Below are 27,179 nucleotides of genomic sequence, written 5' to 3' on the forward strand. Positions count from 1 at the left end.
GATAATACTTTTTTGGATTTGGCGCAAATACTTTTAACCTTTGCTCGAACAACTAACTGGTGGGAGAAGAAGAAAAATAACAATCCAAAGACGGGCAGTAGACAGTTTATTGTGGGAAAAATTATCCTAAACACACTTTCGTGACAAGTGACAAAATGCATGGAAATAGTAGAAATTTTGAACTCGACAATCGATCATTTTTAGATGAGTCCGCCTCCCATCGTCATCACATCCTGTCGGGTGAGTTCGAGCAGCATCGGCTCGTCGAAGAACTTGTTTAAGGTGACGTCGTCGGTAAGGCCCTTTCTTCGTCGGGTCTTGATGGCGAATTCTCGCGCAAGAGCCGTGACCTAAAGATAGTAATTAATTTTACGACGGAATCAATATTCAAAGGCTCTAAGATTCTATTTTTGGTGAGTACTTACGGGCTGTTGTTCGAGAGGTCGGATGACGACAGACTTGTCGAGTGGATCTCCAGGAACAATCTGCCAGTGGGAGAAGACCTGCGTGCAGAAGGCCTGTCCTTGGGTATGTGTTCGCAAATCAGTTTCGAAGCCGAAGGAGTCGATGGCAGGGATGAATGCCTTGATCGTGTACAACGGAGATCCAGCAATCGGCTGGTCGGATGTTACGTGACCACGACGACGGGCGAGAACGGTGTAGACAGCGGCGACGCAATCAGCGGGGGAAACGATCTCGGAGATCAAATATGGCTCCATTAATCTAAAATGCACCTAGACACGCTCCATTGAAAGCGGGACTAACCTTGGAGTAGCCATGAGGAAGGAGGAGTAAGCGACTCGGCGAGCCGTGGGGATGATTTGACCACCACCACGAGCGAGAGGCTCGGAGGAGATGACGGCGTCGAGAATCTTGAACTTGACGTTTCGAATCGGCTCGTCGCACAAGGGACCTTCTCTCGTTCCCCACTGGAAACCTGAATTCAAGAGTTAAACCTGTCCTGTTCGCACAAAATATACCTTGAACAACACTGTCCCGGACAGATGAAAGGAGCGCCTTATCGACCTCCGACGGCAGCGTATCATCGAGCAAAATATTCGGCCCATTATTTGACGGTCCAAAACAGAGTTCGAAATCCCGCGTTTGCCCGGGGGAAGATACGGGCACGGGCAAAAAAGTGAAGATTCCCGAGGGCAAAAGCGGTCACGGGCAAAAAAACGAATTTTCCCGCGGGCCAAGCGGGCACGGGCACAATAAAAAATATTCCCGCGGGCAAATTCGGGCACGGGCAAGATTCCCGCGAGCTTAAACAGGCACGGGCAGATTCAATGCACCTTATGAAAAAGTGTTTAAACTATTTAAATAGCGTGGAAATAGACACCAAATACTTGAGGGAGTATATTGAAAACTTATCTGCATATAGAACTGTTATGACGTGCTTTTTTAAGATTCACGAAGTTTTCCAGCCCATTTCCGCCTTATAGACCCCCGAACATTATACCTTTACAAATCAACAGAAAATTTTAAGAGCTTTAACGGTTCAAAATTCTTGAAAACTCCACTTCCGGTCGGTTCTAGAGCCGGAAGTTGACGTAATTTAGGTGTTATGGTGAAGTGTGACCTATCAAATTGATGCTCAGACGATTTCCTATCATTTTAGACCAATAATCAAGACCAACCGCGGTAAAATAAACCGGAAAAAAGTGAAAAAAAAAATTCATCACTTTATGCCTTTTTTACATAATTTTAACGGTCGGTTTGACCAGGTTTGGGACTGTTTCTTCAGAAATATTGATTTTAGGATGAATCGAAATCTTCTGAGCATCAATTTGATAGGTCACACTACCATTTTAACTAAATTTCGTCAACTTCCGGCTCTAGAGTCGACCGGAAGTGGAGTTCTCTAGAATTTTAAACCGTCAAAGTTTTTGAAATTTTCTGCTGATTCTAAAAAAGTATGGTGTTCGGGGGTCTATAAGGCGGAAGTGGGCTGGAAAACTTCGTTAACCTTAAAAAAGCACGTCTATATGCAAAAATAAACTCATGGTCCATGAGCATGCAAAATGCAGAATTGTTTCGATCAGATGATGCTTCACCAACATCAATCATGTTTTCTCCAATATCATCGACACTATATCAATTATGGGCCATAATTTATGGCTTCTCCATCGCCAATTCTCGCTTCACCGACTTCAAATATGGCTTCTCCAATGTCCATCCCGGGTTCTTCGACGTCAATCCCGATTTCTCCATCGTCGATCCCGGCTTCATCCATCTCCATCTCGGCTTTTTCAACGCCAATTTTATCTTGAAGAAGCCATGATCGACATTCGAGAAGCGATGATCAGTGTTTGAAAAAATGGTGAGTGCGAGCCACGAGCGAGCGCGAGTTGGAGATTTAGCAGTAGAAAAAAATGTTCCCCCGGGCTACCCTCGGGAATATTTCGTGCGGGAACGCGGGCAAACCGCCCGTGCCCGTTTATGCCCGCGGGAATCTTCTCATTCATGCCCGTGCCCGTATCTGCCCGCGGGAAAATTTGTTATAGTGCCCGTGCCCGCTTGGCTCGCGGGAAAATTCGTTTTTGTGCCCGTGACCGTTTTTGCCCCCGGGAATCTTAAATATTCTGCCCGTGCCCGCCCGCCCGCCGCCCCCTTGCCCGGGAGCCGCAAAAATTTCGAACTCTGGTCCAAAAGCCCAGATCGATCTGGCAGCGAGTAGATCCCAGTCGTACTTTTCTCTGAAGAAGTTGCCTATCGTTTTCTTATCCATGCCAATGTTGACTTTGTTCGTTTCGATGTCCTCGGCGAGGCCCTTTTCCATCGGCTCGCAAATCATTGTGATCTTGTTCTTTCGATTAGGGGTTTCGGCAAAGCACTTCAATTGGGAAGTTTCGACGACAGTTTCGCAGAAGCTCACAACAGGGTCGGCTACCTGAAGGTAATCGTAAAAAAGGGAAAAATCTCCATTGCGATTTACCTTGACGTCGATATCCGAATACATCTTGCGCAAATCGTGCATCACGCAATCGAGATGAAGCTCTCCCGTTCCAAGAATGACGTGCTCACCGGATTCCTCAACTCGTGTTTTCACCATTGGGTAACTCTTGTTCACTTTTCGCAGGGCGTCAAGCATCTTCGGCAGCTCGGAAGGATTGATCGGCTCGCAGGCAATTTTCATAACCGAAATGCTGTTGTGCTTCAGTGGCGAGAAAATCTCGGCTGAAAAAGGATCAAACTTTAATTCTCAAAAATTTTGTACCATCGCAGCAATCCTCAGAGATTCCAACAACAGTCGCGGTCTTTGAAATCGGCTCATCAATTCCTTCAATCAGTACCATCGATCCTTGAAAAAATAAGAGCTAGAAAAGAATAGAAAAACAAACCAGCAGGAACTCGATCGACCTCGCAGGTGTACCGCGCTTGAGTAATCCACAGTCGTCCACATCGCATAATTCGCGAGTCTTCCTCGTCGTCAAGGGAGTAGTTCTCGCCGAGGATCTTTACTTCGCTATGAGAGTTGATGGTTCCTGAGATAACTCGTCCATACGCATTGAATCTTTTTCGTGGTCAAAAATGAAAGTCTAAGTAGACGTTGTTTTCATGATTTATGACCATTTTCCTTGTAGCATCATCAGTAGAAAACATCTTCGTAACGTAAACAACCAGTGGTCCATTCGTATCGCACTTGACAACGTCTTGGGCGAAATCCGACTTCATCGTTCCAGCATACGCATCCTGCATTATTCTTCCATTTCCTTCCTTCGCCGAGGGAACCTTTTCAGCAATCATCTCCACAAAACTCGAAAAGTCACCAAAGAATCGAGAACAGACGATTCTCAGAAGCGGCCTGATGTTCATCTTCAACTCCGTCTTCGACAGTCGAATTCCGAGCTGCTCAACAGTCTCTGCTAGAGAAGTATCAACGTCTCCAATGGTTTGGGCGAAGATCTTGTAGAGGGGCTCGAGAATCCACTGGACGAAGCTGCGGACAGACTCGGAAGATGATTTTTCCTTCTGGAACTTGCGAGTTTTCGGGTTGAAATAGATGTCTCCCCAAAGACGCTCGGCGAGTTTTGAAGCTTGGAAAGAGCTGCCGTGCGAATCAGAGTAAATCTCCGCGAATGTATGGAGATTGAAGCAGAAAGAAAACTCCGGAGAAGCGAAGATGATGTTCTTCTTCAATGGGGAGATGAGTTCGAGATCGTCTCCAGCGTGAGTTTTGATCAACGCGTTGACTTCGTCGATGACTTGCTTGATTTTGTAGTAAGCGTCTTCTGGTGGAAGCTTGAGCTCGATGATCAGTCGGTCAATTTTGTTGAGGCAGAGCGTGATGGGGATCTTCTGCTGGCATATGTGTTGGATCAGCCGCTCTGTGGACATCATTACTCCCTCCGCGACATCGACGAAGAGAACGACGCCGTCGACGATTCTCAGCGCTGCGGAGACCTCGCCGGTGAAATTCACGTGGCCGGGAGTGTCGATCATGTTGAGCACGTAGTTCTTGCCTTTGGTGTTTGGCAGGAGCATTGTAAACGGAGTGCATTTGATCGAACAGCCTCGTTCGCGCTCGGTGTGCAGGGTGTCGTTGTAGCGCGTGTTTCGCTGAGGATTCTTCTCGCAAGGATCGTGTCTGATCACATCTTTGTGCGTTTCTTCCCAGAGGCAGTCGCAGAAAGCCGTCTTTCCCGTATGCAGAGCTCCTACCATCGCAATGTTTCGCACCAAGTTAGGCTCGTCCAGCATTTGCGTCATGTAGTTGAAGTCGAACGTAGTTTCCGGAAGAGATTGTTCAACAAGAGCGAACTTTTTCACTTTGAGCGGCTTGACGATGGCTTCCGAGAGGGGCTGGGTGTCTTCTTCTTCGACCATTGTTTCGACTCCTGGGCCGTAGACTTCCTCATGCGATGGGTAGTACTTCTTGTCTTCGTGCAGAACGATCTGAACAAAGGGATTAAATTTGGTGGTTAACTTCTGACCAAAAATCATGTTTTCTCTAGAACTGGTTCTGAATCTGGTGACTGAAAGTCTTTTAGTAAATCGTACCTGCATGGATTCATCTTCATGAGTTTCTTCAGTACCCTCAATGGCGAGAGCCTCCTGCGCTAGAATCGGCTGCTCCTCTTCTTCCTCCAATTCCGGCTCCGAATCGGAACTGTCCAGCTCCGGACCGATATAATTTCCGAACTCGTCATAATTCTCCGGATCCATTCTAAAAGAAGTTCATAGTCTCTAGTTCAGAAAGATAACTCAGCCATTCAAAAAATAGAAATAAATTCAACTTTTCAAGTAAAGCGGCGCGCGGGCTCCAATTGGACGAAATATGAAAGTGGACGGTTAAAGGGAGAGAAATGATTTTGGCGGCGGTAAGAGGTGATTTCGGTTTTCTAATTGATTTTATTGATGTTACTATAATAATGCATTATCTCGAATTTAACGGATTTATATAAATTTTGTTTCGTTATATTTTTACTTCGAGACCCTCTTGATGAATCTCAAATCCGTTAAAATGCGGACTTCCTATTTTATTTTTTTATAAAATTTCAATTTCAGCTTCATCTGTTGGTTTGAAAATCGCAGCTGGATTTGGTGGAACTGCTTTGGCGATAACCGCGGTTTGCGTTCCTTTTGTCGCTCCTGGTCTCAAGAAACATGCTCTTCCCTTCATTCCAGCGACAGAACTCCAACTCGAGAATATCAAGACAGCCTTGGAGAAACACGGGACGGAGAGGGATTTGATTGATATTGGCTCTGGTGATGGAAGGTAAAGATTTTAAATTCGACGAAGAAATTGAACGCATTTCTTAGAATAACTCGAATGGCGGCTGAAATGGAGAAATTTCCACTTTGCTGGGGCATCGAAATCAATCGCTGGCTGGTTTATTATTCTAGCGTTAAATCGCTCCTTTCCGGTCAGTCATCTTCGACGCGCTTTTTCAAGTCCGATCTTTGGAAGCACAATTTCGACAAATACGGCAACATCGTAATTTTCGGCGTTGGCCCAATGATGGCCGATTTGGAAGATAAATTATTTGCGGAAATCGACGGGGACGCGAAGATTATTGCATGCCGCTTTAAATTTCCAAATAAAAAGCCGATAGACACGATCGGCCGCGGCATAGACACTGTCTGGGTCTATGATCTTAATACTGTAGTTCTGTACAAATACAATGTGCAGCTCAAAATAGCGCCTGGGCATCCTTACTTGTAAACTATTTTTATGCTTTTGCTTTTGAAAATATTTTTCTGAAAAAATCAATCAATTCCATGGCTGTTGATTTCGAGTCCTTTGGTTTTACCCGGCATTTTTTTCCGGGCAACTCGCAGATTTTTCTACGGGTTACTCGCGCGGAGACCCGTCCGAGTAGATCGAGTAAATGAGTAAAGGATAATCGCGAGCTACTCGCGAAAATTTCGCCTAGAAAAAATAAAATTCGCTCGTCTGATTGGCTCGAGAAAAAGGGTTGCGGGTAATCGCGAGCTACTCGGCGGAAAGGAGAAAACAAGTAGCGCGGGTAGCCCGTGAAAAGACTCTCCGTGCGAGTAACCCGCTAAAAAATCTGCGGGTTGCCCGGAAAAAAATGCCGGGTAAAACCAAAGGACTCGAAATCAACAGCCATGATCAATTCATTAAAACTTCCGCCAAAGCTCTTGACCAAATAATCGATTAATTTCTAATTTCTATCAACGGTCAAATTTAAGACTGCTCATTTCGGATAATCCAATCGACCGGGGATCGTCTTCCTTTCTCAACTTGACTTGCTCCCAATTCTCCCCCCATTCCACCAGAACGATCAAAAAGAACGCCGGTGGAACAAACCAGAATACTGAAAAGAGAACAGTTCAGAATACAAACCCTCTTTTTTATTTCCGGGCGAAGGACTACTTGATTGAAAACCAGCCAAGCGAGGAGAGAAAATATGCTCAGAAAAGCAGCGCAGGTGGGTGATTTGTGGAACAGCAAATAACTGCCGCCTTCTTTTTTTGGGCCATGTTTATATTTTGCCACATTTTTAGATTTGCAGCAGCAGAAAGAAGCTCATTCTTTCGGCGAGAATTTGCGAAAAGGATGGAAATCAAGGAAGAGGAAATCAGAAGAGCCCAGAAGAGAAGAGAAAAGCGTCAATGGAGGAGGCACAGAAAATCCTCGATCAAATCTTTGAAACTACTTCCATGATGAAAGGACAGGTAAAAATCTAGGGCCCATTCATAAATGGCGAAATCGAGGCTATTTCGTACTGAAAAACGGAATTAAGACCACCCACTGTTTTTAAAAACAAAAATTTACATTTTAATAGAAAAAAAGCTTCAAAAGTCTTCTTCTATCGATAGTAAAAAGTCGATTTCCTTGATGATTATTGTTTTTTTCATTTTTATAATATGGTTCAGGTGAGTTGGCGCTTCATAATTCGTAATTACGACGCGTGAATAACGCAGGAAATCGTAAAAGTTAATTTTAGCGACTAAGAAAAGCGAAGTTTAAATATATAAAATCATTTTTTATCACAAGAGGTTTACTGTACTGATAAATGAAGTGGATATGATAATTTGTTGGATTGGGTCCATCTTCAATATGTTTGCCTTTGAGCCTCGATGACCATAAACCGCGGCGCGTATGTTTTGTCTCTCCCACAAAGGAAATGTTTACTGCCGAAATCAATAAGAGCTTTTTCGGGAGCAATTAAGACCACTGCTCATCAGACAGAGAAAGAAGAAGACTGAGAAATTAAAGGTGAACTTTAGGTGAAATCAACGAAGACGCGCGAGGCTAAAGCGGATTTGGGACAGATTAAAGAACTCGAACTTCTCACGCAAGGATTAGCTTCCCATGAAACCGGTAAGGTTTCACAGCCAATGGGGCAGTAATATGGGGAGATATGAGAAACAGAAAAATACTAAACCATTGATTTTTTTCGCTAAATAATCAAGATCGAAGTTGAAGAGATTTTAAATAAGAGAAATTTCGATATTTTTTTTATTTCGTCAAAAAATCGGATCATCCCTTTTTCGAGTTCAAAAAGAATTGTTACAAATATGTTTGAAAAGGAAAGATCATCAAGTTTTATGTTGATTATTTTCGAAAAAAATCAATATTTTGATGAATTGATAAATATGGGAAAGTCTTCTTCTTTTAATGAATTATTCAGTTTGCTACTTTGACCCCGCTGAGGTGGAAGAAAACAGAAAAAGAGACAAAATAGGCGCGCCGAAACTTCAAAAGTTCCTCGCCGGTAAGAAATCCCTCAGAAGAAGAGATTTGGCGATTCTAGAGACAATAAACAGGAGTTAGAGTGTTTGTTTAGACAGATACAAAACATTTCAAAACGAGTGTTACGACGATGGCTGGAACAAAAAGTACGCCGCTGTTCAAGAGGGAAGATCTGTTTCGCTGCCAACTACTAATGAAGAGGTTTGTCAGAGAAATACTCAGAGATAATGCAATAAATCAAGATCGTTTGTTTTATATTTTCCCAAAAAATAGCAAAGAGCAATTACGGCTCTTTCGCGCGATTACCAAATTTACTTACTTTTTAGGGCGCCCGTCATAAAGAATACGCCGGCGATTGGCGGGACCACGTCTTCACGGAAAAGTATCTAAAGGGCATCCCAAAAGACGGAGCGATCGGGCTCTTCATGGAATCTGCTGCCTATGGTCTTTCGCAAAACCCTTTTTATACGGTGGACGAGAAAAAGGAGCATTTGGAGTTTTTCCGGCAATATTTTGTTAATTACGAAGACGATTTGGTGAATTTGGATGCTATTGAACCTGGTCTAATGAAAGCTACAGGTAATCAACTCAGAATTTGATACATTTTTTCGAGTAAAAAGAAGCCGCAAGAATCTTATTATAAGATCGAAGTTTTAACCCAAATTTAGATCCAATAAAACAGGATTTTTTTAAGTGTGCCCAAGAATTTTCGTAACTTTTGATTGGGTTAATATAATTACAATCTGTAACTTGCAGAATGTAGCCGGGTATAAGTTTACTCATTTTAGATAGAGTTGGTGTCAATATCTTTTCTGGTGGTGGAGTTATGACGTCATAAAAATGCATTATAAAAGGGGGCCTTCAACTTTGTTACGTCATAACTCCACCTTCACTGGTGCAAATATCACCAAAAGCTTATTTAACACACTACAGACCCTCTCCAACAAGGTGCAAAAGAGAGAATTCAAATATCTCGACTCTAACACCTTCAAAAACGCTCCACCATTTTTGGGCACACTTAAAAAAAACCTGTTTAATCTCTACAACTCAAAATGAAGAAGGCAAAGAAGTCTGGCCGACGGAAAAAGTCGTGATGGAGCGATACAAAGAAATGTCTCCCTGGTCCCAAGATAATATCGGAGGCCACTCTTGGAAGAAAGAATGGGTCGACAAGGAGAAAGGACCAATGCGCTACAGAATTTGGCAGCGAAGATTGCATTTGGCCAAGCTCGAAACGGCGGAGAAAACTGCTGATACTTCTAAAGACGAACTTCTTGCTGACTAAAATTTTAATCATTTTCAGAAGCTAATCGTTGATTTCTTCAGAATAGAAATGCCGGGAAGGCAGTCTGATTATACTGTGGTGCAGCAAATCGGAGTCGGAAGCTTCGGGACGTGTTGTTTAGTGAAGAGACTTGTCGATGGCCAAAAATTTGTCTGGAAAGAAGTCCGGTATGGAAATATGCGGGAGGCGGAAAAAGAGTCGCTTGTCAGAGAAGTGAATCTTTTACGCGACTTGAGGCACCCGCACATTGTCCGCTACATCGACAGAATCGTTGTCAAATCTTCTTCAACCCTTTATCTTGGTAAAATTAGGCGTTTGGACACCCTTTTCAAACTAATTCTAGTGATGGAATACTGCGCAGGCGGCGATCTAGCGCAATTAATTCAAGACAGAAAACAAAAACGCCTCGCCGGGCGGCTCAACTCAATGCTACCTCAAGAATTTGTACTCAAAGTATTTTACCAGCTGCTATTAGCGCTGAAAGAACTTCATCAAAATCAACAAGGAAAAATTCTTCATCGCGATTTGAAGCCCGCTAATGTTTTTCTTACCTCGGCGATGGGTGATGTTAAATTGGGAGATTTCGGACTTGCCAGGTTAGCAAAAAAATTTTGCCGAAGCCTAATCGTTTGAACTTTAGGGTCCTCTCTTCCGAAGTGTCCATGGCAATCTCCTACGTCGGCACTCCCTACTACATGAGCCCAGAACAAGTGGCAAAGATGCGCTACAACGAGTCGTCCGACGTCTGGTCCCTCGGCTGTCTCATTTACGAACTTTGCGCGCTTCATCCTCCTTTCACCGCGAAGGACCAAAAAGAACTCTACGGCAAGATCAAAAAGGGAGAATTCAGAAGAATACCTCACGCGTACTCGGAGGAGTTGTTTACTACATTGAGTAGTATGCTCAAACAGAATCCGGAAAAACGGCCTTCCGTCGAAAGTCTACTTCGTAAGTCAAAGTGCTTATTAAAACTTATTCAAATTGGTTTCAGAAATGCCGTACATAAATCCAACTTTGATGATGCCCAAGCCAAAACGTTCCACGACGCCAAAAGTGTCACGTGTTAGCTCGTTGAAGCGAGAAAGCACTGCTAGCAGTGCTACGAAAGATTCGATAAACTCCAGCGGCTACAAATCTTACGACACAAATAACTCAACGCCGATTTCAAAGCCCTCTCCTCCGATTTCTAGTCAACGACCTTCCAGTCTCCCGAAGCCGATTAGATCCGGGTAATTCCCAATTCCATTTCTTCTCAACAGCTAATTTCAACAGGTCGAATAACAACGTGCCGTATCTAAATCTTGCCGGTGACAGTCCCTCTCCAATAAAACCACTTGAAAGGAGTCCTTCGAAAAGAAGGAAAACAGAACTCGAGCTCAAAATTTGGGAAGAACGCCTTGTTCAGCGCGAAAAGTCATTAGATGATCGGGAAAGACGACTAAACGAGGTTCCCATAGCTCCGTCTTTCTTGCATTTAAAAAGTATATTTAGCTGCAGAATGAGCTCGAAAAGAAGTCGCGCGTTCTCCAACCAGTCAAGCCTACCACGAACTCTCCAAGAGTAAGTCCCTTCCGCTCCGCAAAGTTCCTAACAAATCCAACCCTAGTTCGACGCGATCTCGAAGCTACAAAATCGCCTGGTCCCTCTTTCCATCCGACACAAAGCCTCAAAGCTCGTTCGCTCGCCCTCTGATCCTTCTCGAATTTCCAAAATATGAAACTATCCATTCCGAAGATGCCTTCTTTAAAATAAATCTTGCGCTTTTCTTCAAAAACTATTTCTACCTTTTGCGTATTTCTGCGCTCTTCCTTTCCATTCCTATCGATCACTAATCTTGCCATGGCAGTCTCGAACTTTTGACAAAGCTCAAACCAGGACATTTAAAATAGTATTCTGTATATTTTCTTTTCAATAAAAAATAATGAAACGATGAAAGAAGTTATTCTCTCGAAGTCAAGGCTCAAAGTAGATTCAATAGAATGGAATCGTACTTAGACCAAATTCACAGCAAATCCGATCTTGACATTTCCCGTCAAATCTCTCTCCTTCCTTCCACTCGAGAGCTCAGTGAGGGATTCAATCTTGATGTCGGTATTGCTGCGTTGGAGCTGTTTATCAGAGAGAATTTCACAGGCCCGACCAGGGCTGGTAAATTAGCGCACTATTTTCTCTCGAAGAAAAAAAATTAGTGCACTAATTTTTTAGAGACATTTTCGCGTCTTTCGCGCCTTTAGTGCACTAAAATGACACTAATTTTTCCTCTTGGGGAAATTAGTGACTTTTCGAGAGCTGATCAGCACTAAAGACGCGAAAAAGAGGCTCTTTTTCATCATCCAATGGGCTCTTCCCGGATGATAGTTTCATGGAAGACGATTTTTGTCAGGGAAGAATTTCTTCAAACTGAAACTGCTAGATATTTAAAAATCAATGAATCATAAATATGACACAATTTAATTTTTAAAAATCGTTTTTAGCCCCCACCAGATTAAGTCAGCTAAGGTTATCGATCATCCTCTTTCACCTGAGCGTATTAGTTCTCTGAAACAAGTACTTTTCAGTTTTGCGAAAAAATATATTTCCAGTGTTCTAATTTAGAAACAAAAAAGTTGAAAGGAATAAAAGTCAACTTTTGTTGGAAATTCTTTTGTCGAATATTTTAATGATGAGCTAAGATAAGCTTTGCTAGGGAGGTCTTCTCCTAATTTTTTATCGCAGGGCCATCCGCAGCTGGATCTTCCTGCTTTTCTTCATTTTTTGCCTTTCTTCTTCTTGTCATCGTCCGACAACTTCTCATCGCTGTCCTCAACAGTCTCTGAAGCTGGAGCAGCCTTGACTGATACGTTCTACTTTCCGGGAACGGTCGGACTCATTACCAAAATTTTTGGTAACCCATTACCAATTTTCGGTTGTCGATTATCAATTTAAAAAAGCTAGGCGAATTTTTTGTCACAGCGGAAACGCGATTCATTTCAATTTTTTAGGCGATTAGGCGAAAATTAGGCGAAAAGCGAAAATTAGGCGAAATTTTCGCCTAGATCTGCCTAGATTTCGCCTAGATCTGCCTAGATTTCGCCTAAATTCGCCTAATTTCTTCGCCTAGGCTAAATTCAAGGCGAATTTTCATTTTCGCCTTGTCGCCTAGCTTCGCCTAAGGCACCAGTATGAGACTAGGCTAGGCTAGGCTAGGCGAAATTTCAAGAGTCCTCCGAGGAATTCGCCTAGCCTAGCCTAGCCTAGCTTTTTAGGCGAATTCGCCTAGGCGATTTCGAACCCTGAGTGCGATCTTTTCCCCTACTTTCGTGGTCTAAGAGCTCTTCTCAATATCTTTACATAATTCTTTATTTACAGAATCATATTATATTATTATATTTATATTTATATTATTATATTTATTATATATTATATATATTTGACAATATAGAAGGGAGGTCTCCTCCCAAATTCACGCTTACTTGATAACTGCTAATGAAGAACTCCTCCCAAAGTTTTTTATTAGTTTTCTAGGATATAGCAATGCTATATTTTAAGAGTAAAATATATCGGGAGTAAATCTGCTTTCTGAATTATAAAGTAAGCATGAACTTGGGAGAAGATCTCCCTTCTGAATTGTGAAATAAATATGATTTTGTTAATTATGAATTATATTAACAATCTGCACAAGGCTGCTCCTGCTACAGACTTTTGAGGACACCGAAGATTAGTCGAACGACGACAAGAAGAAGATTGACAAGAAAGGGAAAATGCAGGAAGAACAAGCTTCAATAAAAAAATTCGGGAGAAGACCTCCCTTAGAAAGCTAATCTTAGTCTAAGAGTCTAAGCTTATCATTCAAATCCAGCACAGAAAGAGTTGCAAACAAAAATGAATTCAATTTTTACCCTATATAATATAAGCTATATTTGTTACTTTATATTTATAAAGAAAATTAACAAATGGATTGATAAAGTCTTTTTTGACTTTATATTAAAATTCACGCCCTCGATTACCCAATCCACTTTATTGAAACTCTTTGAAATTCTAATATTATCGAAGTTTGAAATTCTCAAACTTACGTATTCTTCAGAATTAAAGAGCCCGCGCTCATTGGCGGGCCAATCAGCAGCTCTTATTTTCGACACTTTTCGAGACACACGCGAAAGAGACGCGAAAGTCACTAAAGTCTCGACAAAATAAATTCGCGCACTAATTTTAGTGCACTAAAAATTTTCGACAGATTTTAGGACGCGAATTTACCAGCCCTGGGCCCGACTGTATTTGATCGCCTGCCAAGCTGGGCTCAAGCTAAGGAAGTAATTCACATTGATGGAGAACCAACATCTCCTCTTGCAGTTGCAATTCCGCTACTTTTGTACGCAAGGGATGTTTTTGCGGCGATTCTTGATGATACTCGTATGTTTTCAAGTTAAAATAAGACCATCTTTGCTAATAAAATCTCAGAGGATGAAGCAACTAAGGCAGTAACTCACTGGTGGCTTTGGAGATATGCTCAAGTGATGCAGCAAATCGTCGGTTCTGATAAATGTCCCTCGCTTCTCAAACTTTTCTCAGAAGCCTTCTCCTTTATTCAAAAGTCGTGCATCATGGCGGAACCTGGCACTAAGTTGCTCTTTCTCATCGAGGCCGCTCATACGACCCTCGATTTTTATCAATACGACGCGGCAGTCAAATGCATCAACGAGTTCCAGGCGTTCTATGGAAAGACATTCTCACTTTCTGGAGCTCTTGGAAAAAGAACGCGCTTCCAGCAAGACAGTCTTGCGCAGCTTTATCTCAAGGTCGAAAATGATGATTCGAAGAAGCTGGAAAAGTCGAAATACGACTGTGTCAAACGAAACGGAAGTAAAGTCATTGATGTTGCACTTGAAGACGAATCAGTTATGAGGTAATTCCTGTTCTTTTAAAATATTTGTGGCCCTTAAAAGGGCCGGTTTTTGCTAACAGGAAAGACAAGTGAACTTATCCACCGAATCCGTAAAGAGTTCGGCCCTGTCGCTTGAGAGCGTAGACAACGTCGAGGGCAGTGACGGTCTTTCGCTTAGCGTGCTCAGTGTAGGTGACGGAGTCACGGATGACGTTCTCGAGGAAGACCTTGAGAACACCTCGGGTCTCTTCGTAGATGAGGCCAGAGATGCGTTTGACGCCACCTCGTCGAGCGAGTCGTCGAATCGCGGGCTTGGTGATGCCCTGGATGTTGTCTCGCATGATCTTGCGGTGACGCTTGGCGCCGCCTTTTCCAAGACCCTTTCCGCCTTTGCCTCGTCCAGACATGTTTCACTAAATTTGACTTTGAGTGAAGTGTGCCCACCTCGGCTTTCGCCGTTGTTTATATTTCCAGGGGCAGCCTATGAGGGAGACAACCCTGCTGCCCGATTTTTTCAAAAAAACAACAGTTCTAGAGACTCGTAGAACTGAATCCTCTTTTTTCCTTTCTAGAGCTGTCATCAAAAAACAAATTGGCATTGCAGCTTGTGAGGGAGACAACCCTGCCGAGAAAAACAATCATCTCTAGAGAATTTTTAAACATGCGTTTCGGTAGCTTCAAAAATCAAAATTTCTAATTTAGTCGTATAAAATTCGAAGATGAATCAATCGAAGAATCCATGGGCGCAATCACGCCGCTCGGCCACGCTGGAGTTCTAGCGAAGTTGTGCGTCGATATGAAAACAAAACCAACCCGGGAAAAACTCAACGAGGAGGAGCAACTTGCGATGGTTGATTTTATCCTTGCGAATCCTCGTTGCGCGTCTTATTATACAGGTAGAGAGAAAGAGTCTTTTCAAACTAAAGAAATTCTTCAGTTGCCGAGGCTCTAAGATACAGAAGCAAGTTGGAAGTGTACAAGTTTTCGCAAGTGGAGCGAGGAATGAAACAGCTGCAAGCAATCAACGACTTATTTTTGAATTCAAAAGAAGAAGATATCATCCCCCTTGATTTATTCTTCGCGAGCAAAGTTGCACCAAGATGGGTGCTGAGGAAAGAACTCTGTGACTCGTACGTAAAATTGGGCCTCGCAAAGTCAGCTGTTGATGAGTTTATCGGTGAGGGAAAGGATAAAGAGGAGATTTAACGGTAAATTTCAGCTTTGGAAATGTTTGAGGACACATGTTACTGCTATATCGCCGCGGATATGAATAAACAGGCTGAAGAACTGGCGGATAAATGTCTCGCCCGAGAAGATTTTGATGATGCTCGAAAAGCAAACTTCTGGTGCATCAAAGGCGACATTCACAATTCAGTAGAATTCTACGAACGAGCTTGGGAACTGTCGAAAAAACGGCACGCACGGTCAATGCGATCTTTGGGCGCCCTGTTCGTTCATTTGAAAAGATACGACGAGGCGGCAGCGGCGTTCAAGAATGCGCTGGAATTGAACCATTTGCAGCCTGGAACCTGGTTTGCGCACGGATGCGCGAGTTTGATTTGCTCGGATTACAAGGGAGCTTCCAGGTCCTTCAGGAGATGCGTTACATTAGGTACGATTTTCTGAACTGATTGATTTTCCATAAGAAACGTAGGCTTATCAAATTTTTAAGAGTATGATAATTTCGAAGCGTGGGCAAACCTGGCCAATGCAGAGCTGAAAGCTGGAAACAAACCAGCCGCGCACCGAAGCTTGGCAGAAGCGATCAAGTGCAATTACGGAAAGTGGGAGCTGTGGGAGAATTTTTTGACGATATCGACCGATTGTGGCGATTTCAATGGCGCGATAAGGGCCTACAGCACGCTGTTGGACATTCACCCAAAGAAGGATTTCAAGGATGTGCCAGTTTTGAGGATATTGACGCAAGGTACCTCATCATATTTCAGCGATAAGAAATTCTCATTTTTCCCTTCTCAGCTATTGTGGAAGATTTACGAGATTACGCGGACAAACCTGCGAGAAATGAACTGTCGAGAATGAAAGAATTGCTTCACAAAGTTGTCGCTGCGAAGCCATCTTTTAAAGAAGCCTGGGCATGTTATGCAGAAATCGCAATGATCGACGATCCATCTCAAAAGGACCAACTTAAAATCTTGTCAAATCGAGCGAGTGTACTTCAAAAGGCCATCCGCGCTTTGATGGCCGATAATAGTTGGTATTTGGAAGAAGAGAAGTGTAAACAACTGTGTAATATTGCACAGAACTTGGCGGAAATCGGAATTAGGTACTCACAATACCCCTTATTTTTTCTAGTTTTTATTTCATAGCGACTTGGAAGGCGCAACGAGACTTTTTGGCGGCCCAAGTAGACTAGTTCTCAAGTCCTTCGCCGTCAAGCTTAGAAAGGCAAAGGAAGAAACAGTTATTGAAAGTGAAATTCTGGAAACGACGGAAAGCGTTATTACTTCTGCGATTAAAACTATTGAAACTCGGCTGAGTGGATGAGCTTGACTTGCTCATTCCTCTGAAACTATAAGTTCAATTATAACCTTCTCTTTCTTCTTTTCAGAATGCCAGAATATACAGTAGAGGACGTATTAGTGAAGCTTGAAGCTTTGTTCATCAGCGATGCATCTGTATGCACAACTGATCTTGCATCAGACCTCCAGCTTGAGCACCAGAAAGTCGTTGGCTTCATGAAGTCGATTCAAGCAGCCGGAGATTACATTTCAGCCACCGACAGGGTCAAGGTCGACGTGACGCTGAAGCCAGAGGGAGAAGGCATCGCAAAGAATGGTAGCCACGAATTCGTTTTCTGGTCGAATGTGCCGGAAGAGGGAATTACTCAAGGAGACGCGATGAAAAACATTCCAAATGCTAAACTTGGAATGGGAAAAGCACTTGCGGCGAAGTGGATTTCAAAGAACAAGGAAGATGGAAAGATTTACAGAGCAGTCAAGGTAAACACCCAAAAACCTTTCTATCACTTATCCCTAAATAAGGAAACTCCAGAAGATACTATCGGCAATATTTGCAAGAAAGTCGCTGCAGGCCAGCCACTAGAAGCAAAAGAGCTTGCTGATGCCAAGAAACGAAAGCTCGTTGATGAGAAGAAATTAACCGTCTTTGACTTGAAGAAATCAGCTGGCTTCAAAACGACCGTCGAAAAGCCAGAAACGGAACTTACAAAAGAACTTCTCGGTGAGTCTTTCCCAAACTCAACTTTTCCTTTTACTTCTTCAAAATAGCGAATGATGCGTGGAAAAGCAAGACTTTCAAAGAATACAACTACAACGCTACTGGTGTTCGACCCCCACATGGATTCCTCCATCCTCTTTTGAAGCTCCGAAGCGCCTACAGAAATATCTTCCTCGAAATGGGATTCGAAGAGATGCCAACATCGAATTTTGTCGAATCATCATTCTGGAACTTTGATGCCCTCTTCCAGCCCCAGCAGCATCCAGCGAGAGATGCTCATGATACTTTCTTCCTTTCTGAGCCAGGTAAAAGTCATTCCCCAGCTCTCTTCCAATATTTCCAAGCATCGGCTTTGAACGATCCACCAGCAGATTACCTCGAGCGGGTGAAAAACATCCACAGTCACGGTGGTTTCGATTCCAAAGGCTACGGCTACGACTGGAGCAAAGAAGAAGCCATGAAAAATGTTCTCCGAACTCATACCACCGCTGTTTCCGCGAAAATGCTCTACAAACTTGCTCAGCAGAAGGAATTCAAGCCCACTAAATATTTCAGGTTGGGAGAAAAAAATATTGCGAAAATTCTAAGGCCAACTTTTAGTATCGATCGCGTCTTCCGAAATGAAACTTTGGACAACACTCATTTGGCAGAATTTCATCAAGTCGAGGGACTCATCGCTGATTACAATGTCTCGTTAGCTGACTTGATTGGCGTCCTCCACACTTTCTTCAAGAAACTCGGAATCGAAAAGCTCAAGTTCAAGGTATTCTTTGTTCCTGTTTCCAACGCTCAAATCGTCCTAGCCTGCATACAACCCATACACCGAACCGTCTATGGAAATTTTCTCGTATCACGAAGGATTGAAAAAGTGGACCGAAATCGGCAACTCTGGAATGTTCAGACCAGAAATGTTGAGGCCGATGGGATTGCCCGAAAACGTGTCCGTCATTGCCTGGGGCTTGTCGCTAGAACGCCCAGCGATGATCAAATATAAAATGAATAATATTCGGTGCGTTAGAGAATTCTCCTTGTTGTCTCCAACTGTTTTCTTTAGAGAGCTCTGTGGCTACAAATACGACCTTCGAAACGGTCAAAATGCCTCAATCTGCCGCGTTGACTTCGAGAGATTGCGAAAGTAATGTTTCGTTTACCGTTAATTCCAGGAAAATGTCTCAACTTTGTAGAACGTGTCCGGTGCGCGCGCGTTTCGGCGATTTGTCGCGGCAAACGAATTTGCGCAAGTTGAACTCTTGGCTCAGCGAGCGCTCGTACCTCGTCGACGATGTAGCGACAAAACTCGATGTTCAAGCGCACGCGCATGTTCAACCCGAACTAGTCGATAATTACGCGCACGTGGCTAGATGGTGGAATCATATCGCCACTTACAAAGGCGAATATGAATTCCTCCCGGATGGCAAATTCTAAGTTCTAGGCGATTTCATCGACTACCTCTAGGTTTATTATTATTACCAGAAAACTAATGTAGCTAACAGCGTTATTTCTTCAACAGAAAACTAACTTTATATCGTATTGCGTTGAGACATTTGCAGCTAACAATTCTAGGAAAAACAAGTTAAGCAAAAAGCCGCTGCTTATTTAGGAGTATTTCTGTACTGTCAGTCCTCATCTGTATTTCTCAAGACTATTCTGAGATTTTAAAGACAAAATCAACCCTAAACTTGGTGTCTGTTCAATTTAAATATTCTCCCCGGCGAGTTGACCGTTTCTTAAGCGTGTCCTTGCTGATTTAAATATTGCAATAATTATAACTTATTATAAATAAGTTAATAAACGACCTTTTCTTCGCGCGTTAGAATGTCAGAGGTCGAAAGTTCTGACGACGAATACGAGGTTGAAGCCATCTTGGACACTCGAAAGAAAAAGATTAAGGGAGCAGTTAGAGAATATCTGATCAAATGGAAGGGTTACGATAATGAGGAGGACAACACTTGGGAGCCAGAGGAGAATCTCGATTGTACGGACATTCTAAAGGAGTTCAAGAAAAAGGTATTGAAATCATGGAAGACTTATGTTTTAAAATCATTTTTTCCAAGAATTTGCCAAGATTGGCCAAGAAAATAAAAGAAAAGAATAACAAGAAAAAACGAAAGCGCCCTGAATCCGAAGAGAAAAAGATAATCTCCGATGCATCAGATACTGATCTCGGAGATGAGTCGACCGCTATTCATCCTAAGGTAAGTTTTTTTAATTGTTTTCAGTAACTGATATATTTTATAGAAGCTGAAGCATAACGACTCACAGAAGGTGTATCCACAAGAAGATTCAGCGGCTAGAAAAATCAAGAAGGAGCGAGAGTCTGGTGATAGGATAGCAAAGGTAGTAGTTTCTCAGGAAATGTGAGTTTAATAAACTTTTTAGCAGCGCAAGGTGAGCGAGGTGATCGATCTGGATTCTGAAGGATCAGAGGGAAGCCAGAAGATAAGCAAAAGACGAATTCGAGTGACACAAAAACGGCGAACATGGAGTAACCTTATTCCAGAAAATGAAGCTCTTTCTGATGACGATCAAGACAGTGTTATATCCGGCATGTCTGGCACAGTTACGATCGCCAAAGAAAAGAAAATATCAGACAAATCTGATACTCTTTCCAGCACCAAAAAGAAGCAACCTTTCCAGCCGACAGAAACAAATCTCCCAGTTCAAGTTCCCGTCGAAGCTCAAACTTCTCAATCTCAGGAAAATGCTGCCAAAGAAAACACCCCATCTACCTCTGGGGTAGAACCTACCTCAGCAGAGATTAAAAATGAGAAAGAAACTACGCCCAGGAAGCATGTCTCAGGATTCGACCAAGGTCTCGTTCCCGAGGAAATCGTCGGTGCAACAGACATCAACGGCTTCAAATTTTTGGTCAAGTGGAAGGACTATCCCAAATATGAGTTCATCGAACGCGAAGTAGCGAATAAAAAAATCCCGCAGCTAGTGATTGCTTTCTACCAAGCACGAGTTCATTTTGACCACGATCAGGTTCCCCTTGATTCGCCCTTCCATCCGCTTGCTGTCCGAAACTTGCCAAATCCCTTGCCCGAATAATCTCGCCCGCCAAACCCAGCCGCTGCAGACTGCAGTGACAGCAGTGCTCTCTCCTATGACTGTACTATGAGAAATTTCACTCCCCAGGTTGTTCCCATTTAAAAAAACGCTGTCAGTGCAGTATTCACAACTTTGACACAGCTCACTTCACACGGTGCATGAAAACCTGCCTCTGAAAAAACTACCACTGCGGCAGTTTTTTCTGTCAGAAAAAAAAGCTCAAAATTTAAAAATCAAGGAGCCATCAAATATCCATATTATCCATACTATCCATGTTATTGACACGCGTTCGCCATAAAAACACTTGTCGTTATTTGCTCCTGTTAAATCCTGTTAAACGCCCTGTGCCTTCAAATCTTGCTCTTTCTCTTCAACTGTTGAAGTTTTAAAAAGGAAATATCACATTTTTTGAGAGCAGTTGAACCCCTTGCTGTGTCATATCATATGAATTGTTCACTGCCTCCTTTCGCACATGTATCTAATAAAAATAACTATTTTAAAACAAAGTCATATTTTTGTTCAATAAAAGAATGATAGATGAGTGCATTTTAAACGCAGTTGGAAGTACTAGTACTGTCATAGCGCCAGGTATGCATATTTAAAAGGACGGTGAATAAAATTTCCTGAAGACATTATCGAGCTGATCGTAATCCTGAGGTACGAAAAGCCGACTGCGGAAGACGTCAGAATTGCGGTAGATAAATGGAGAAACTATATCATCACTCATGCAAAGAAAGCTGGAGCGACTGAGAGAAGTCAGATAGTCGTATGTTTATATAAATTGTTGTTATCGTCATTTTCTAAGCTGATTTTAGACGTATGAAAACATGGAGAAAACTGCGGAAGGATACTCGTTTGAGCTGCAAATAAACACGAAATTGAGTTGTTACAAATCTGCGCAGGTATTTTCATCATTTTCAAAGCAAAACTCAAACCTTTCAAAGAAACTGCGTTCTCATCTTGTCGAAAAACTCGACTGCGATCGAACAACTATTCTTCCTCTTGAGTTTCATCATTCGCGAGAGGTAGTCGCCAAGAAGCGCGAAGAACTAACCAACTACGCGCTCCATAAAGTCAAGAACAACGCAAAAACTACGGCGAAACAAATGGGCGTCAGATTAGGAGCGCTCAAGTCGATCAGCGATGTTGAATTAACGGAATCCTTCATGAATACAGGCGCTGCTGGAGACTCGAATGAACTCAGCCAAGTTTTGAACAAGAAATCAAAGACGAAAATAATCGCCGCTTCCGTCAAAGCTACGTTTTCTATCTTACCTGCTAATTCCTAAAAACCGTCTTTCCTGTAGCCCTGTTCTATTTTTATATTTTTGATCTTTTTCTTTTTTACTTGCACTCTCTTCCTTGATTTCATCCATTTTTTTACGTTGGAATTCTTAGCATGAATGATATCTTGGCAACTGTTTGGTCGAGAATAGCTCCTCTGCCGGAGGATAAAAAGGTAGAACTGTAGAAGTGAATCGGATGCCTGTATATTCTAGGTCAGGCTCTTCGAGCGAATTAAAAATTCAGCGATTGAACTGCCTGTTGATGAGAAATTGAAGCTCCTTCCATCGGTTCAAAACCCAAAAGTAAGTCCTCGAAATTAAAGCTTTCAATCACTGAAAACTTCAGCATCTAAATTCTGAGCAGTATTTGATCCCAGCATCCTACGAAGAGTGGGAAAAGAACAGAACGTTTCTCAGCGCTTCAGTAAAAATCTTCGGCGCTGGATTCTTCGTCACCGCGCTCGCCACTTCCGTCTTCAAGCGATACATCCAAAAGAGCCTCAATTACTCCCAACAAGTCAAGTTCAAAGGAGGCTTTAATACAACTCTTTTCTCCGCGACGATGATTTGTTCCTGGCCGATCATTTTCACTCAAGCTGGAGTTGTTAATTATTTGGTCAATAGAGAGTTCGTCGACGCTTCATTTCCGTCTTTTGTGATGCGCGAATTAGGAAAAGATAATTTTTGGAACTTTGAAATAACCAAAAAAGGTTATTCAATATTTCAAGTGTCGGAAAGTAACAAGATTATTTAGACCAAGAAGATTATTTCAAAGAACATCCAGAAGAACTCGACGATCGAATTTTAAAACTTTTCGAAAATGATGGAAAAATCTATCACATCCATGATTTTGTTGGGAAAGATATGAAATCGTTGGAATTTATTGTTAAATCTCCCCTGCTTTGCGAACTGATTTCTAACCACACTGAAGAGTTTATTTTGGCGAAAAAATAAAAAATTCAAGTCATGAAAAGTAAATGTTTCCAATTTTCCTCCGCAGTTGATTTATTAGAATCGCAGGACAGAGCAGTTTTTAGGAATAGCAGCCACCTGAACACAGGCGCTTGATGGCTTCCGACACTTAAAATTCGAAGAAGACCAGCCATTTTCAGGATCGAAAATTTCGAAAGAATCGCCAATTCCGCGGTCACCTTCCAAAACAAAAAGTCGGTTTCCTGTCATAGCAACGCCGGGATGTAATCGCCCAAAATTCATTTTCTAAAAACATTTTTAATTTGAACAGCTACAGCTTGAAACCTGAACGCGTGTCCATTGCTGCGAATCGAAATTGAACTGCTCGCAACTTCTCCTCACATGGGGACCGTTTTCTCCTCCGACAACCCAAAGCTTGCCTTGGAAAATCAGGCTTCCATGACCAGCTCGAGCGCTCAGCATTGGGGGAGCCTCCGTCCATTTCTTTCCGTCAAAGACTTCGACAGAGTCGAACCGTGGAGAATATAGACCACAGCTGTCATAGCCTCCAGTTACATACATTTTATCTTCAAAGGAAGCTGCTGCTGCAGATTCTCGATACATTTTCATTGATGGAATTTCTTCCCAAACGTTCTTTTCCGGGTCGTAACATTCGTTTACGGGTGATGGATCTTCCCTTCTCGAATTTCCACCAGACACATAGATGCGGCCATTCATCGCGCAGCATGCCGGTGAGAATCGTTTGCAAATCATACTGGCGATGGATTCCCATTTGCCTTTTTTAGGGTCGAATCGTTCTGCAATCTCTCCAAGTACGTAGATCATTCCATTCAAGACGGCCAGTCCGAAATTTGAATCATATTTTTCCATCGGCGGCATTGATTTACATTTCTTATCGATAAACGACATTGACACACAAAATTTTACCTGTGAATCTGGATCAAAAAGAACAAACTGATAGGTTTCCCGAAAGAATTCGCAGCCATTTTCAATCTCTTCAGTCCACGTTGTCAGAATATAAATGTCATTCTCCAAATGCGAGCACCACCTCGGCTTCAATCGTTCACCTACAATTGCGTTCTCCACCATTTTGACCTGAGAAATTTTTCGTTTTCGCTTTTTCATTTTGGGTTTCTTCGCCTGATCTATCAATGCACAACATTGGGCATTGCTCGAAATCAAATCGAAGGTAAGAACCTCGTCGCGAAGAAATTCTGAAGGAAGCAGATGCAGGCGAACTCGACTAAGCATTTGATAAACGACCTTGTCCTCGCACGATGGATTCGCTACGAGCCAGATTTTGAAGGCAGACCAGACAGTTGTCTCATCCTTGACATAAAGGTCAGAAGAACCGAGAATGCTCATCACTGAAAATTTCTATGATCAAGAAAGCGAAGGGATAAGTCGACAAAACAGTCTTTTTGATTTGTACCTAATTTAGCTGGCGCGGTTGTCCAAACAGGAAGTTGGTAAAAATCGCAAAAGTAGCGGTCAATGTACTGTCGTGCCCGACGTTCCAAATCCGGTCGGAAAATTCTCTCAGCGAGTTGAAGAACATCGAGGACATTTTCCGTACTCATGCGGCGCTCAATGAAATCGAAACAAGCTGTGACCACTTGCTCACATCCGAGATATTGAGCAGCGACGAGGATGGATTGCGCGGTTTCATTTGTAAGTTCGATCTCGCCGGTATAAGCCCACTCGATCACTTATACTTCGATTTACTACTTGTGTGAAAAAATTAAAATAACACCTGAAATAATGATCTCTGGGTCGACCCCAGGAATATCAAGGGAAATTTCAGCTCCGTTCTTCCATGATGACATTAGTTGTGTTTCGAAATACGGAAAAGCCGATGCTAGGACTAGTTTATGGGCTTCAAATCGAAGTGAGCCAGATTTAATCACAACGTCAACCCCTTTTGACTCTTCTCGAAACTTGCCAAAGCGATTGAAGGAGGCTGGAAACAAGGAGGACTTGAGGCAAATCATTTCTGACTCAGGGATTGAGTTCGACGAGATTTCAGAATCTGTGTCGGACGACGAAGACATAATTTTGTCTAAAACATAAAAACTCGACGATCGAAATTTAAAACTTTTCGAAAATGATGGAAAAATCTATCACATCCATGATTTTGTTGGGAAAGATATGAAATCGTTGGAATTTATTGTTAAATCTCCCCTGCTTTGCGAACTGATTTCTAACCACACTGAAGAGTTTATTTTGGCGAAAAAATAAAAATACAAGTCATGAAAAGAAAATGTTTTGAATTTTCTTCGGCAGTTAATTTGTTAGAGTCGCAGGGAAGAGCAATTTTTAGGAATAGCAGCCGCCAGAACACAGGCGCTTGATGGCTTCCGACACTTAAAATTCGAAGAAGACCAGCCGTTTTCAGGATCATAAATTTCGAAGGAATCGCCAACTCCGCCGTCGCCTTCCAAAACAAAAGTCGGTTTTTATTCATAGCCACGCCGAGATTGTCTCGCCCCCAACTCATTTTCTTAAATTTTGTTTAATTTAAACAGCTACAGCTTGAAACCTGAACGCGTGTCCATTGCTGAGAGTTGAAATTGAACTGCTCGCAGTCTCTCATAGGATTGGGACCAGTTTCACCGCCGATAACCCAAAGCTGGCCTTGGAAGACCAGGCTTCCATGACCAGCTCGAGGGCTCAGCATTGGGGGAGCCTCGGTCCATTTCTTTCCGTCAAAGACTTCGACAGAGTCTAAATGTGGAATTCCACTGAAATCGCCATAACCTCCAGTGACATACATTTTATCTTCGAAGGAAGCTGCTGCTGCAGAGCTTCGATATGTTTTCATGGATGGAATTTCTTGCCAAATGTTTTTCTCCGGGTCGTAACATTCGTTTACGGGTGATGTCTTGCCGCCACCAGACACATAGATGCGGCCATTCATCGCGCAGCATGCCGGCCAATATCGTTCGCTAATCATACTGGCTATGGATTCCCATTTGCCCTTTTTCGGATCGAATCGTTCAGCAGCCTTCCCGGAGTAATTTCCACCTATTGCGTAGATCATTCCATCCAAGACGGCCACTCCGAATTCTGTCCAACAATGTTTCATCGGAGGCATTGTTTTACATTTCTTATCGATTAACAAATGTTATCAATTGATTCGCACGAAATCTTACCTTTGAATCTGGATCAAAACGAACGAACTGATAGTTTTCCTGAAAGAATCCGCAGCCATTTTCAATCTTTTCAGGCCACGTTGTCAAAATATAAATGTCATTCTCCAAGTGCGAGCACCATCTCGGCTTCAATCGTTCAGCATCATTCCCGTTCCCCACCATGTTGACCTGGGAAATTTTTCGTTTCCGCTTTTTCATTTTGGGTTCCTTGGCCTGATCTATCAATGCGCAGCATTGGGCATTGCTTGAAATCAAGTCGAAGGTAAGAACCTCGTCTTGAAGGAATTGCGGAGGAAGCAGATGCAGACGAACTTGACTAAGCATCTCATGAACGAGCTTGTCCTCACACGATGGGTTCGCTTCGAGCCAGATTTTAAAGGCGGACCAGACAGTTGCCTCCTCCTTGACATAAAGATCAGAAGAACCGAGAATGCTCATAACTGAAAATTTTTAAGAACAAGAAAGCCAATTGGATAAGTCGACAAAACAGTCTTTTTGATTTGTACCTAATTTAGCTGGCGCGGTTGTCCAAACAGGAAGTTGGTAAAAATCGCAAAAGTAGCGGTCAATGTACTGTCGTGCCCGACGTTCCAAATCCGGTCGGAAAATTCTCTCAGCGAGTTGAAGAACATCGAGGACATTTTCCGTACTCATGCGGCGCTCAATGAAATCGAAACAAGCTGTGACCACTTGCTCACATCCGAGATATTGAGCAGCGACGAGGATGGATTGCGCGGTTTCATTTGTAAGTTCAATTTCGCCAGTGTATGCCCACTTGATCACTTATTTATCGATTTACAATTTTTGGGAAGGAGTTGGAATAATACCTGATATGATGATCTCTGGATCGACCCCAGGAATATCAAGGGAAATTTCTGCTCCGTTTTTCCATGATGTCATTAGATGTGCCTCAAAATACGGAATGGCCGACGCTAGGACGAGTTTATGGGCTTCGAATCGAAGCGAGCCAGATTTAATCACAACGTCAATCCCTTTCGACTCTTCTCGAAACTTGCAAAAGCGATTGAAGGAGGCTGGAAACAAGGACTCGTGGCAAATCATTTCTGACTCAGGGATTGAGTTCGATGAGATTTCAGACTCTGTGTCGGGCGACGTTTCAGAATCTGTGTAGGACGACGTTTCGAGCTCTGTGTCGGAAGACGAAGACATTATTTTGTCTAAAACAAGACGGAATTACTGTAGGTTTAAATTGGAGTAAAAAGCAAAGGAAATTGAGTTTTTTGAG

General features: G+C 42.7%; 12 protein-coding genes across 17 annotated transcripts in view; 8 read left to right on the top strand and 4 right to left on the bottom strand.

Annotated features, from left to right (window-relative positions):
- The window catches only part of LOC145700298 (histone H4-like), a 66,965-nt gene extending 52,217 nt beyond the window's left edge, over nucleotides 1-14,748 (bottom strand). The window contains exons 1-2 of one of the 2 annotated variants that reach the window (XM_081777553.1): nucleotides 14,401-14,748; nucleotides 11,085-11,095 (exon numbers count right to left, since the gene is read on the bottom strand). In XM_081777553.1, coding sequence (XP_081633679.1) covers nucleotides 14,409-14,720 — 312 coding nt within the window. In that variant the 5' untranslated portion in view covers nucleotides 14,721-14,748 and the 3' untranslated portion in view covers nucleotides 11,085-11,095; nucleotides 14,401-14,408. Of the gene's footprint in view, nucleotides 1-11,084; nucleotides 11,096-14,391 lie in introns of those variants that run through there. The other variant, XM_081777554.1, reaches the window with a different exon arrangement.
- Nucleotides 90-5,205, bottom strand: LOC145700270 (116 kDa U5 small nuclear ribonucleoprotein component-like). Its single transcript, XM_081777520.1, has 10 exons — nucleotides 5,005-5,205; nucleotides 3,588-4,899; nucleotides 3,345-3,524; nucleotides 3,221-3,304; nucleotides 2,939-3,180; nucleotides 2,646-2,893; nucleotides 981-1,075; nucleotides 766-937; nucleotides 426-723; nucleotides 90-350 (listed from the first exon to the last, which is right to left on the bottom strand). Exons 1-10 carry the CDS (start codon nucleotides 5,167-5,169, stop codon nucleotides 201-203), a joined length of 2,946 nt encoding a protein of 981 aa, XP_081633646.1. The 5' UTR covers nucleotides 5,170-5,205; the 3' UTR covers nucleotides 90-200.
- Nucleotides 5,241-6,286, top strand: LOC145700271 (ATP synthase subunit C lysine N-methyltransferase-like). Its single transcript, XM_081777521.1, has 3 exons — nucleotides 5,241-5,331; nucleotides 5,512-5,722; nucleotides 5,767-6,286. The coding sequence occupies exons 1-3, from the start codon at nucleotides 5,310-5,312 to the stop codon at nucleotides 6,167-6,169; spliced, it is 636 nt and encodes a 211-aa protein (XP_081633647.1). The 5' UTR covers nucleotides 5,241-5,309; the 3' UTR covers nucleotides 6,170-6,286.
- On the top strand, nucleotides 6,665-9,029 carry LOC145700293 (uncharacterized). The gene is made up of 7 exons (XM_081777548.1): nucleotides 6,665-6,899; nucleotides 6,976-7,146; nucleotides 7,702-7,795; nucleotides 8,106-8,189; nucleotides 8,262-8,368; nucleotides 8,494-8,746; nucleotides 8,836-9,029. Exons 1-7 carry the CDS (start codon nucleotides 6,879-6,881, stop codon nucleotides 8,880-8,882), a joined length of 777 nt encoding a protein of 258 aa, XP_081633674.1. The 5' UTR covers nucleotides 6,665-6,878; the 3' UTR covers nucleotides 8,883-9,029.
- On the top strand, nucleotides 9,476-11,319 carry LOC145700286 (serine/threonine-protein kinase Nek2-like). The gene is made up of 7 exons (XM_081777538.1): nucleotides 9,476-9,753; nucleotides 9,796-10,048; nucleotides 10,093-10,400; nucleotides 10,444-10,681; nucleotides 10,725-10,899; nucleotides 10,944-11,012; nucleotides 11,059-11,319. The coding sequence occupies exons 1-7, from the start codon at nucleotides 9,501-9,503 to the stop codon at nucleotides 11,167-11,169; spliced, it is 1,407 nt and encodes a 468-aa protein (XP_081633664.1). The 5' UTR covers nucleotides 9,476-9,500; the 3' UTR covers nucleotides 11,170-11,319.
- Nucleotides 11,408-16,849, top strand: LOC145700282 (tetratricopeptide repeat protein 27-like). The gene is made up of 9 exons (XM_081777532.1): nucleotides 11,408-11,584; nucleotides 13,694-13,841; nucleotides 13,890-14,334; nucleotides 15,016-15,209; nucleotides 15,251-15,490; nucleotides 15,533-15,925; nucleotides 15,986-16,240; nucleotides 16,291-16,597; nucleotides 16,641-16,849. Exons 1-9 carry the CDS (start codon nucleotides 11,432-11,434, stop codon nucleotides 16,816-16,818), a joined length of 2,313 nt encoding a protein of 770 aa, XP_081633658.1. The 5' UTR covers nucleotides 11,408-11,431; the 3' UTR covers nucleotides 16,819-16,849.
- Nucleotides 16,850-16,882: 33 nt separating this feature from the next.
- On the top strand, nucleotides 16,883-19,200 carry LOC145700535 (phenylalanine--tRNA ligase alpha subunit-like). 4 transcript variants are annotated; one of them, XM_081777823.1, is made up of 7 exons: nucleotides 16,883-17,514; nucleotides 17,562-17,816; nucleotides 17,856-18,066; nucleotides 18,112-18,274; nucleotides 18,315-18,520; nucleotides 18,566-18,671; nucleotides 19,059-19,200. In XM_081777823.1, exons 1-6 carry the CDS (start codon nucleotides 16,884-16,886, stop codon nucleotides 18,648-18,650), a joined length of 1,551 nt encoding a protein of 516 aa, XP_081633949.1. In that variant the 5' UTR covers nucleotide 16,883; the 3' UTR covers nucleotides 18,651-18,671; nucleotides 19,059-19,200. The 4 variants fall into 4 exon arrangements, with proteins under 4 accessions (XP_081633949.1, XP_081633948.1, XP_081633945.1 ...); XM_081777822.1 differs by having other exon boundaries at nucleotides 18,566-18,682; nucleotides 19,067-19,183; XM_081777819.1 differs by lacking the exon at nucleotides 19,059-19,200 and adding an exon at nucleotides 18,696-18,938 and having other exon boundaries at nucleotides 18,566-18,646.
- Nucleotides 19,201-19,314: 114 nt separating this feature from the next.
- On the top strand, nucleotides 19,315-21,057 carry LOC145700536 (uncharacterized). 2 transcript variants are annotated; one of them, XM_081777824.1, is made up of 4 exons: nucleotides 19,315-19,518; nucleotides 19,566-19,706; nucleotides 19,750-19,848; nucleotides 19,891-21,057. In XM_081777824.1, the coding sequence occupies exons 1-4, from the start codon at nucleotides 19,327-19,329 to the stop codon at nucleotides 20,560-20,562; spliced, it is 1,104 nt and encodes a 367-aa protein (XP_081633950.1). In that variant the 5' UTR covers nucleotides 19,315-19,326; the 3' UTR covers nucleotides 20,563-21,057. The 2 variants fall into 2 exon arrangements, with proteins under 2 accessions (XP_081633950.1, XP_081633951.1); XM_081777825.1 differs by having other exon boundaries at nucleotides 19,894-21,057.
- Nucleotides 21,058-21,073: 16 nt separating this feature from the next.
- LOC145700539 (interleukin-1 receptor-associated kinase 1-binding protein 1 homolog) lies at nucleotides 21,074-21,928 on the top strand. Its single transcript, XM_081777828.1, has 4 exons — nucleotides 21,074-21,150; nucleotides 21,192-21,328; nucleotides 21,378-21,464; nucleotides 21,507-21,928. Exons 1-4 carry the CDS (start codon nucleotides 21,093-21,095, stop codon nucleotides 21,849-21,851), a joined length of 627 nt encoding a protein of 208 aa, XP_081633954.1. The 5' UTR covers nucleotides 21,074-21,092; the 3' UTR covers nucleotides 21,852-21,928.
- A 12-nt stretch (nucleotides 21,929-21,940) lies between these two features.
- Nucleotides 21,941-22,811, top strand: LOC145700538 (uncharacterized). The gene is made up of 4 exons (XM_081777827.1): nucleotides 21,941-22,021; nucleotides 22,062-22,151; nucleotides 22,195-22,558; nucleotides 22,603-22,811. Exons 1-4 carry the CDS (start codon nucleotides 21,962-21,964, stop codon nucleotides 22,800-22,802), a joined length of 714 nt encoding a protein of 237 aa, XP_081633953.1. The 5' UTR covers nucleotides 21,941-21,961; the 3' UTR covers nucleotides 22,803-22,811.
- LOC145700537 (kelch-like protein 7) lies at nucleotides 22,801-24,836 on the bottom strand. The gene is made up of 5 exons (XM_081777826.1): nucleotides 24,535-24,836; nucleotides 24,214-24,489; nucleotides 23,709-24,148; nucleotides 23,106-23,672; nucleotides 22,801-23,066 (listed from the first exon to the last, which is right to left on the bottom strand). Exons 1-5 carry the CDS (start codon nucleotides 24,830-24,832, stop codon nucleotides 22,857-22,859), a joined length of 1,791 nt encoding a protein of 596 aa, XP_081633952.1. The 5' UTR covers nucleotides 24,833-24,836; the 3' UTR covers nucleotides 22,801-22,856.
- A 61-nt stretch (nucleotides 24,837-24,897) lies between these two features.
- On the bottom strand, nucleotides 24,898-27,107 carry LOC145697168 (kelch-like protein 7). The gene is made up of 5 exons (XM_081774329.1): nucleotides 26,761-27,107; nucleotides 26,440-26,715; nucleotides 25,934-26,373; nucleotides 25,321-25,887; nucleotides 24,898-25,281 (listed from the first exon to the last, which is right to left on the bottom strand). The coding sequence occupies exons 1-5, from the start codon at nucleotides 27,101-27,103 to the stop codon at nucleotides 25,000-25,002; spliced, it is 1,908 nt and encodes a 635-aa protein (XP_081630455.1). The 5' UTR covers nucleotides 27,104-27,107; the 3' UTR covers nucleotides 24,898-24,999.
- Nucleotides 27,108-27,179: the final 72 nt, after the last annotated feature.

Source organism: Oikopleura dioica, chromosome 2 (assembly GCF_907165135.1).
Source record: "Oikopleura dioica chromosome 2, OKI2018_I68_1.0, whole genome shotgun sequence".
NCBI lineage: Eukaryota > Metazoa > Chordata > Appendicularia > Copelata > Oikopleuridae > Oikopleura > Oikopleura dioica.

Bases quoted from the DNA above. Each gene is read 5' to 3' on its own strand.
- LOC145700538 (XM_081777827.1), top strand. From the start codon at position 21,962: ATGAATGATATCTTGGCAACTGTTTGGTCGAGAATAGCTCCTCTGCCG. The intron at 22,022-22,061 runs GTAGAACTGTAG...TGTATATTCTAG, and splicing joins CTCTGCCGGAGGATAAAAAG to GTCAGGCTCTTCGAGCGAAT. The intron at 22,559-22,602 runs GTTATTCAATAT...AAGATTATTTAG, and splicing joins CTTTGAAATAACCAAAAAAG to ACCAAGAAGATTATTTCAAA.
- LOC145697168 (XM_081774329.1), bottom strand. From the start codon at position 27,103: ATGTCTTCGTCTTCCGACACAGAGCTCGAAACGTCGTCCTACACAGAT. The intron at 25,888-25,933 runs GTAAGATTTCGT...TTAATCGATAAG, and splicing joins GTTTTGATCCAGATTCAAAG to AAATGTAAAACAATGCCTCC. The intron at 25,282-25,320 runs GTTTCAAGCTGT...ACAAAATTTAAG, and splicing joins AGCAATGGACACGCGTTCAG to AAAATGAGTTGGGGGCGAGA.
- LOC145700536 (XM_081777824.1), top strand. From the start codon at position 19,327: ATGTCAGAGGTCGAAAGTTCTGACGACGAATACGAGGTTGAAGCCATC. The intron at 19,707-19,749 runs GTAAGTTTTTTT...TATATTTTATAG, and splicing joins CGACCGCTATTCATCCTAAG to AAGCTGAAGCATAACGACTC. The intron at 19,849-19,890 runs GTAGTAGTTTCT...TAAACTTTTTAG, and splicing joins CTGGTGATAGGATAGCAAAG to CAGCGCAAGGTGAGCGAGGT.
- LOC145700271 (XM_081777521.1), top strand. From the start codon at position 5,310: ATGATTTTGGCGGCGGTAAGAG. The intron at 5,332-5,511 runs GTGATTTCGGTT...TTTCAATTTCAG, and splicing joins GATTTTGGCGGCGGTAAGAG to CTTCATCTGTTGGTTTGAAA. The intron at 5,723-5,766 runs GTAAAGATTTTA...CGCATTTCTTAG, and splicing joins ATTGGCTCTGGTGATGGAAG to AATAACTCGAATGGCGGCTG.
- LOC145700539 (XM_081777828.1), top strand. From the start codon at position 21,093: ATGATAGATGAGTGCATTTTAAACGCAGTTGGAAGTACTAGTACTGTC. The intron at 21,151-21,191 runs GTATGCATATTT...AATTTCCTGAAG, and splicing joins TAGTACTGTCATAGCGCCAG to ACATTATCGAGCTGATCGTA. The intron at 21,329-21,377 runs GTATGTTTATAT...AGCTGATTTTAG, and splicing joins CTGAGAGAAGTCAGATAGTC to ACGTATGAAAACATGGAGAA.
- LOC145700286 (XM_081777538.1), top strand. From the start codon at position 9,501: ATGCCGGGAAGGCAGTCTGATTATACTGTGGTGCAGCAAATCGGAGTC. The intron at 9,754-9,795 runs GTAAAATTAGGC...AACTAATTCTAG, and splicing joins TTCTTCAACCCTTTATCTTG to TGATGGAATACTGCGCAGGC. The intron at 10,900-10,943 runs GTTCCCATAGCT...AAGTATATTTAG, and splicing joins GGGAAAGACGACTAAACGAG to CTGCAGAATGAGCTCGAAAA.
- LOC145700535 (XM_081777819.1), top strand. From the start codon at position 16,884: ATGCCAGAATATACAGTAGAGGACGTATTAGTGAAGCTTGAAGCTTTG. The intron at 18,067-18,111 runs GTTGGGAGAAAA...GCCAACTTTTAG, and splicing joins AAGCCCACTAAATATTTCAG to TATCGATCGCGTCTTCCGAA. The intron at 18,521-18,565 runs GTGCGTTAGAGA...TGTTTTCTTTAG, and splicing joins TATAAAATGAATAATATTCG to AGAGCTCTGTGGCTACAAAT.
- LOC145700270 (XM_081777520.1), bottom strand. From the start codon at position 5,169: ATGGATCCGGAGAATTATGACGAGTTCGGAAATTATATCGGTCCGGAG. The intron at 1,076-2,645 runs AGAGTTCGAAAT...CTGTTTTGGACC, and splicing joins TCGATCTGGGCTTTTGGACC to GTCAAATAATGGGCCGAATA. The intron at 351-425 runs GTAAGTACTCAC...TACTATCTTTAG, and splicing joins GACCTCTCGAACAACAGCCC to GTCACGGCTCTTGCGCGAGA.
- LOC145700282 (XM_081777532.1), top strand. From the start codon at position 11,432: ATGGAATCGTACTTAGACCAAATTCACAGCAAATCCGATCTTGACATT. The intron at 14,335-15,015 runs GTAATTCCTGTT...TTTCTAATTTAG, and splicing joins GAAGACGAATCAGTTATGAG to TCGTATAAAATTCGAAGATG. The intron at 16,241-16,290 runs GTACCTCATCAT...TTCCCTTCTCAG, and splicing joins TTTGAGGATATTGACGCAAG to CTATTGTGGAAGATTTACGA.
- LOC145700293 (XM_081777548.1), top strand. From the start codon at position 6,879: ATGCTCAGAAAAGCAGCGCAG. The intron at 7,796-8,105 runs GTAAGGTTTCAC...TGAATTATTCAG, and splicing joins ATTAGCTTCCCATGAAACCG to TTTGCTACTTTGACCCCGCT. The intron at 8,369-8,493 runs GTTTGTCAGAGA...CTTACTTTTTAG, and splicing joins TGCCAACTACTAATGAAGAG to GGCGCCCGTCATAAAGAATA.
- LOC145700537 (XM_081777826.1), bottom strand. From the start codon at position 24,832: ATGTCTTCGTCGTCCGACACAGATTCTGAAATCTCGTCGAACTCAATC. The intron at 24,490-24,534 runs GTGTTATTTTAA...TCGAAGTATAAG, and splicing joins CCCAGAGATCATTATTTCAG to TGATCGAGTGGGCTTATACC. The intron at 23,673-23,708 runs GTAAAATTTTGT...TTTATCGATAAG, and splicing joins TTTTTGATCCAGATTCACAG to AAATGTAAATCAATGCCGCC.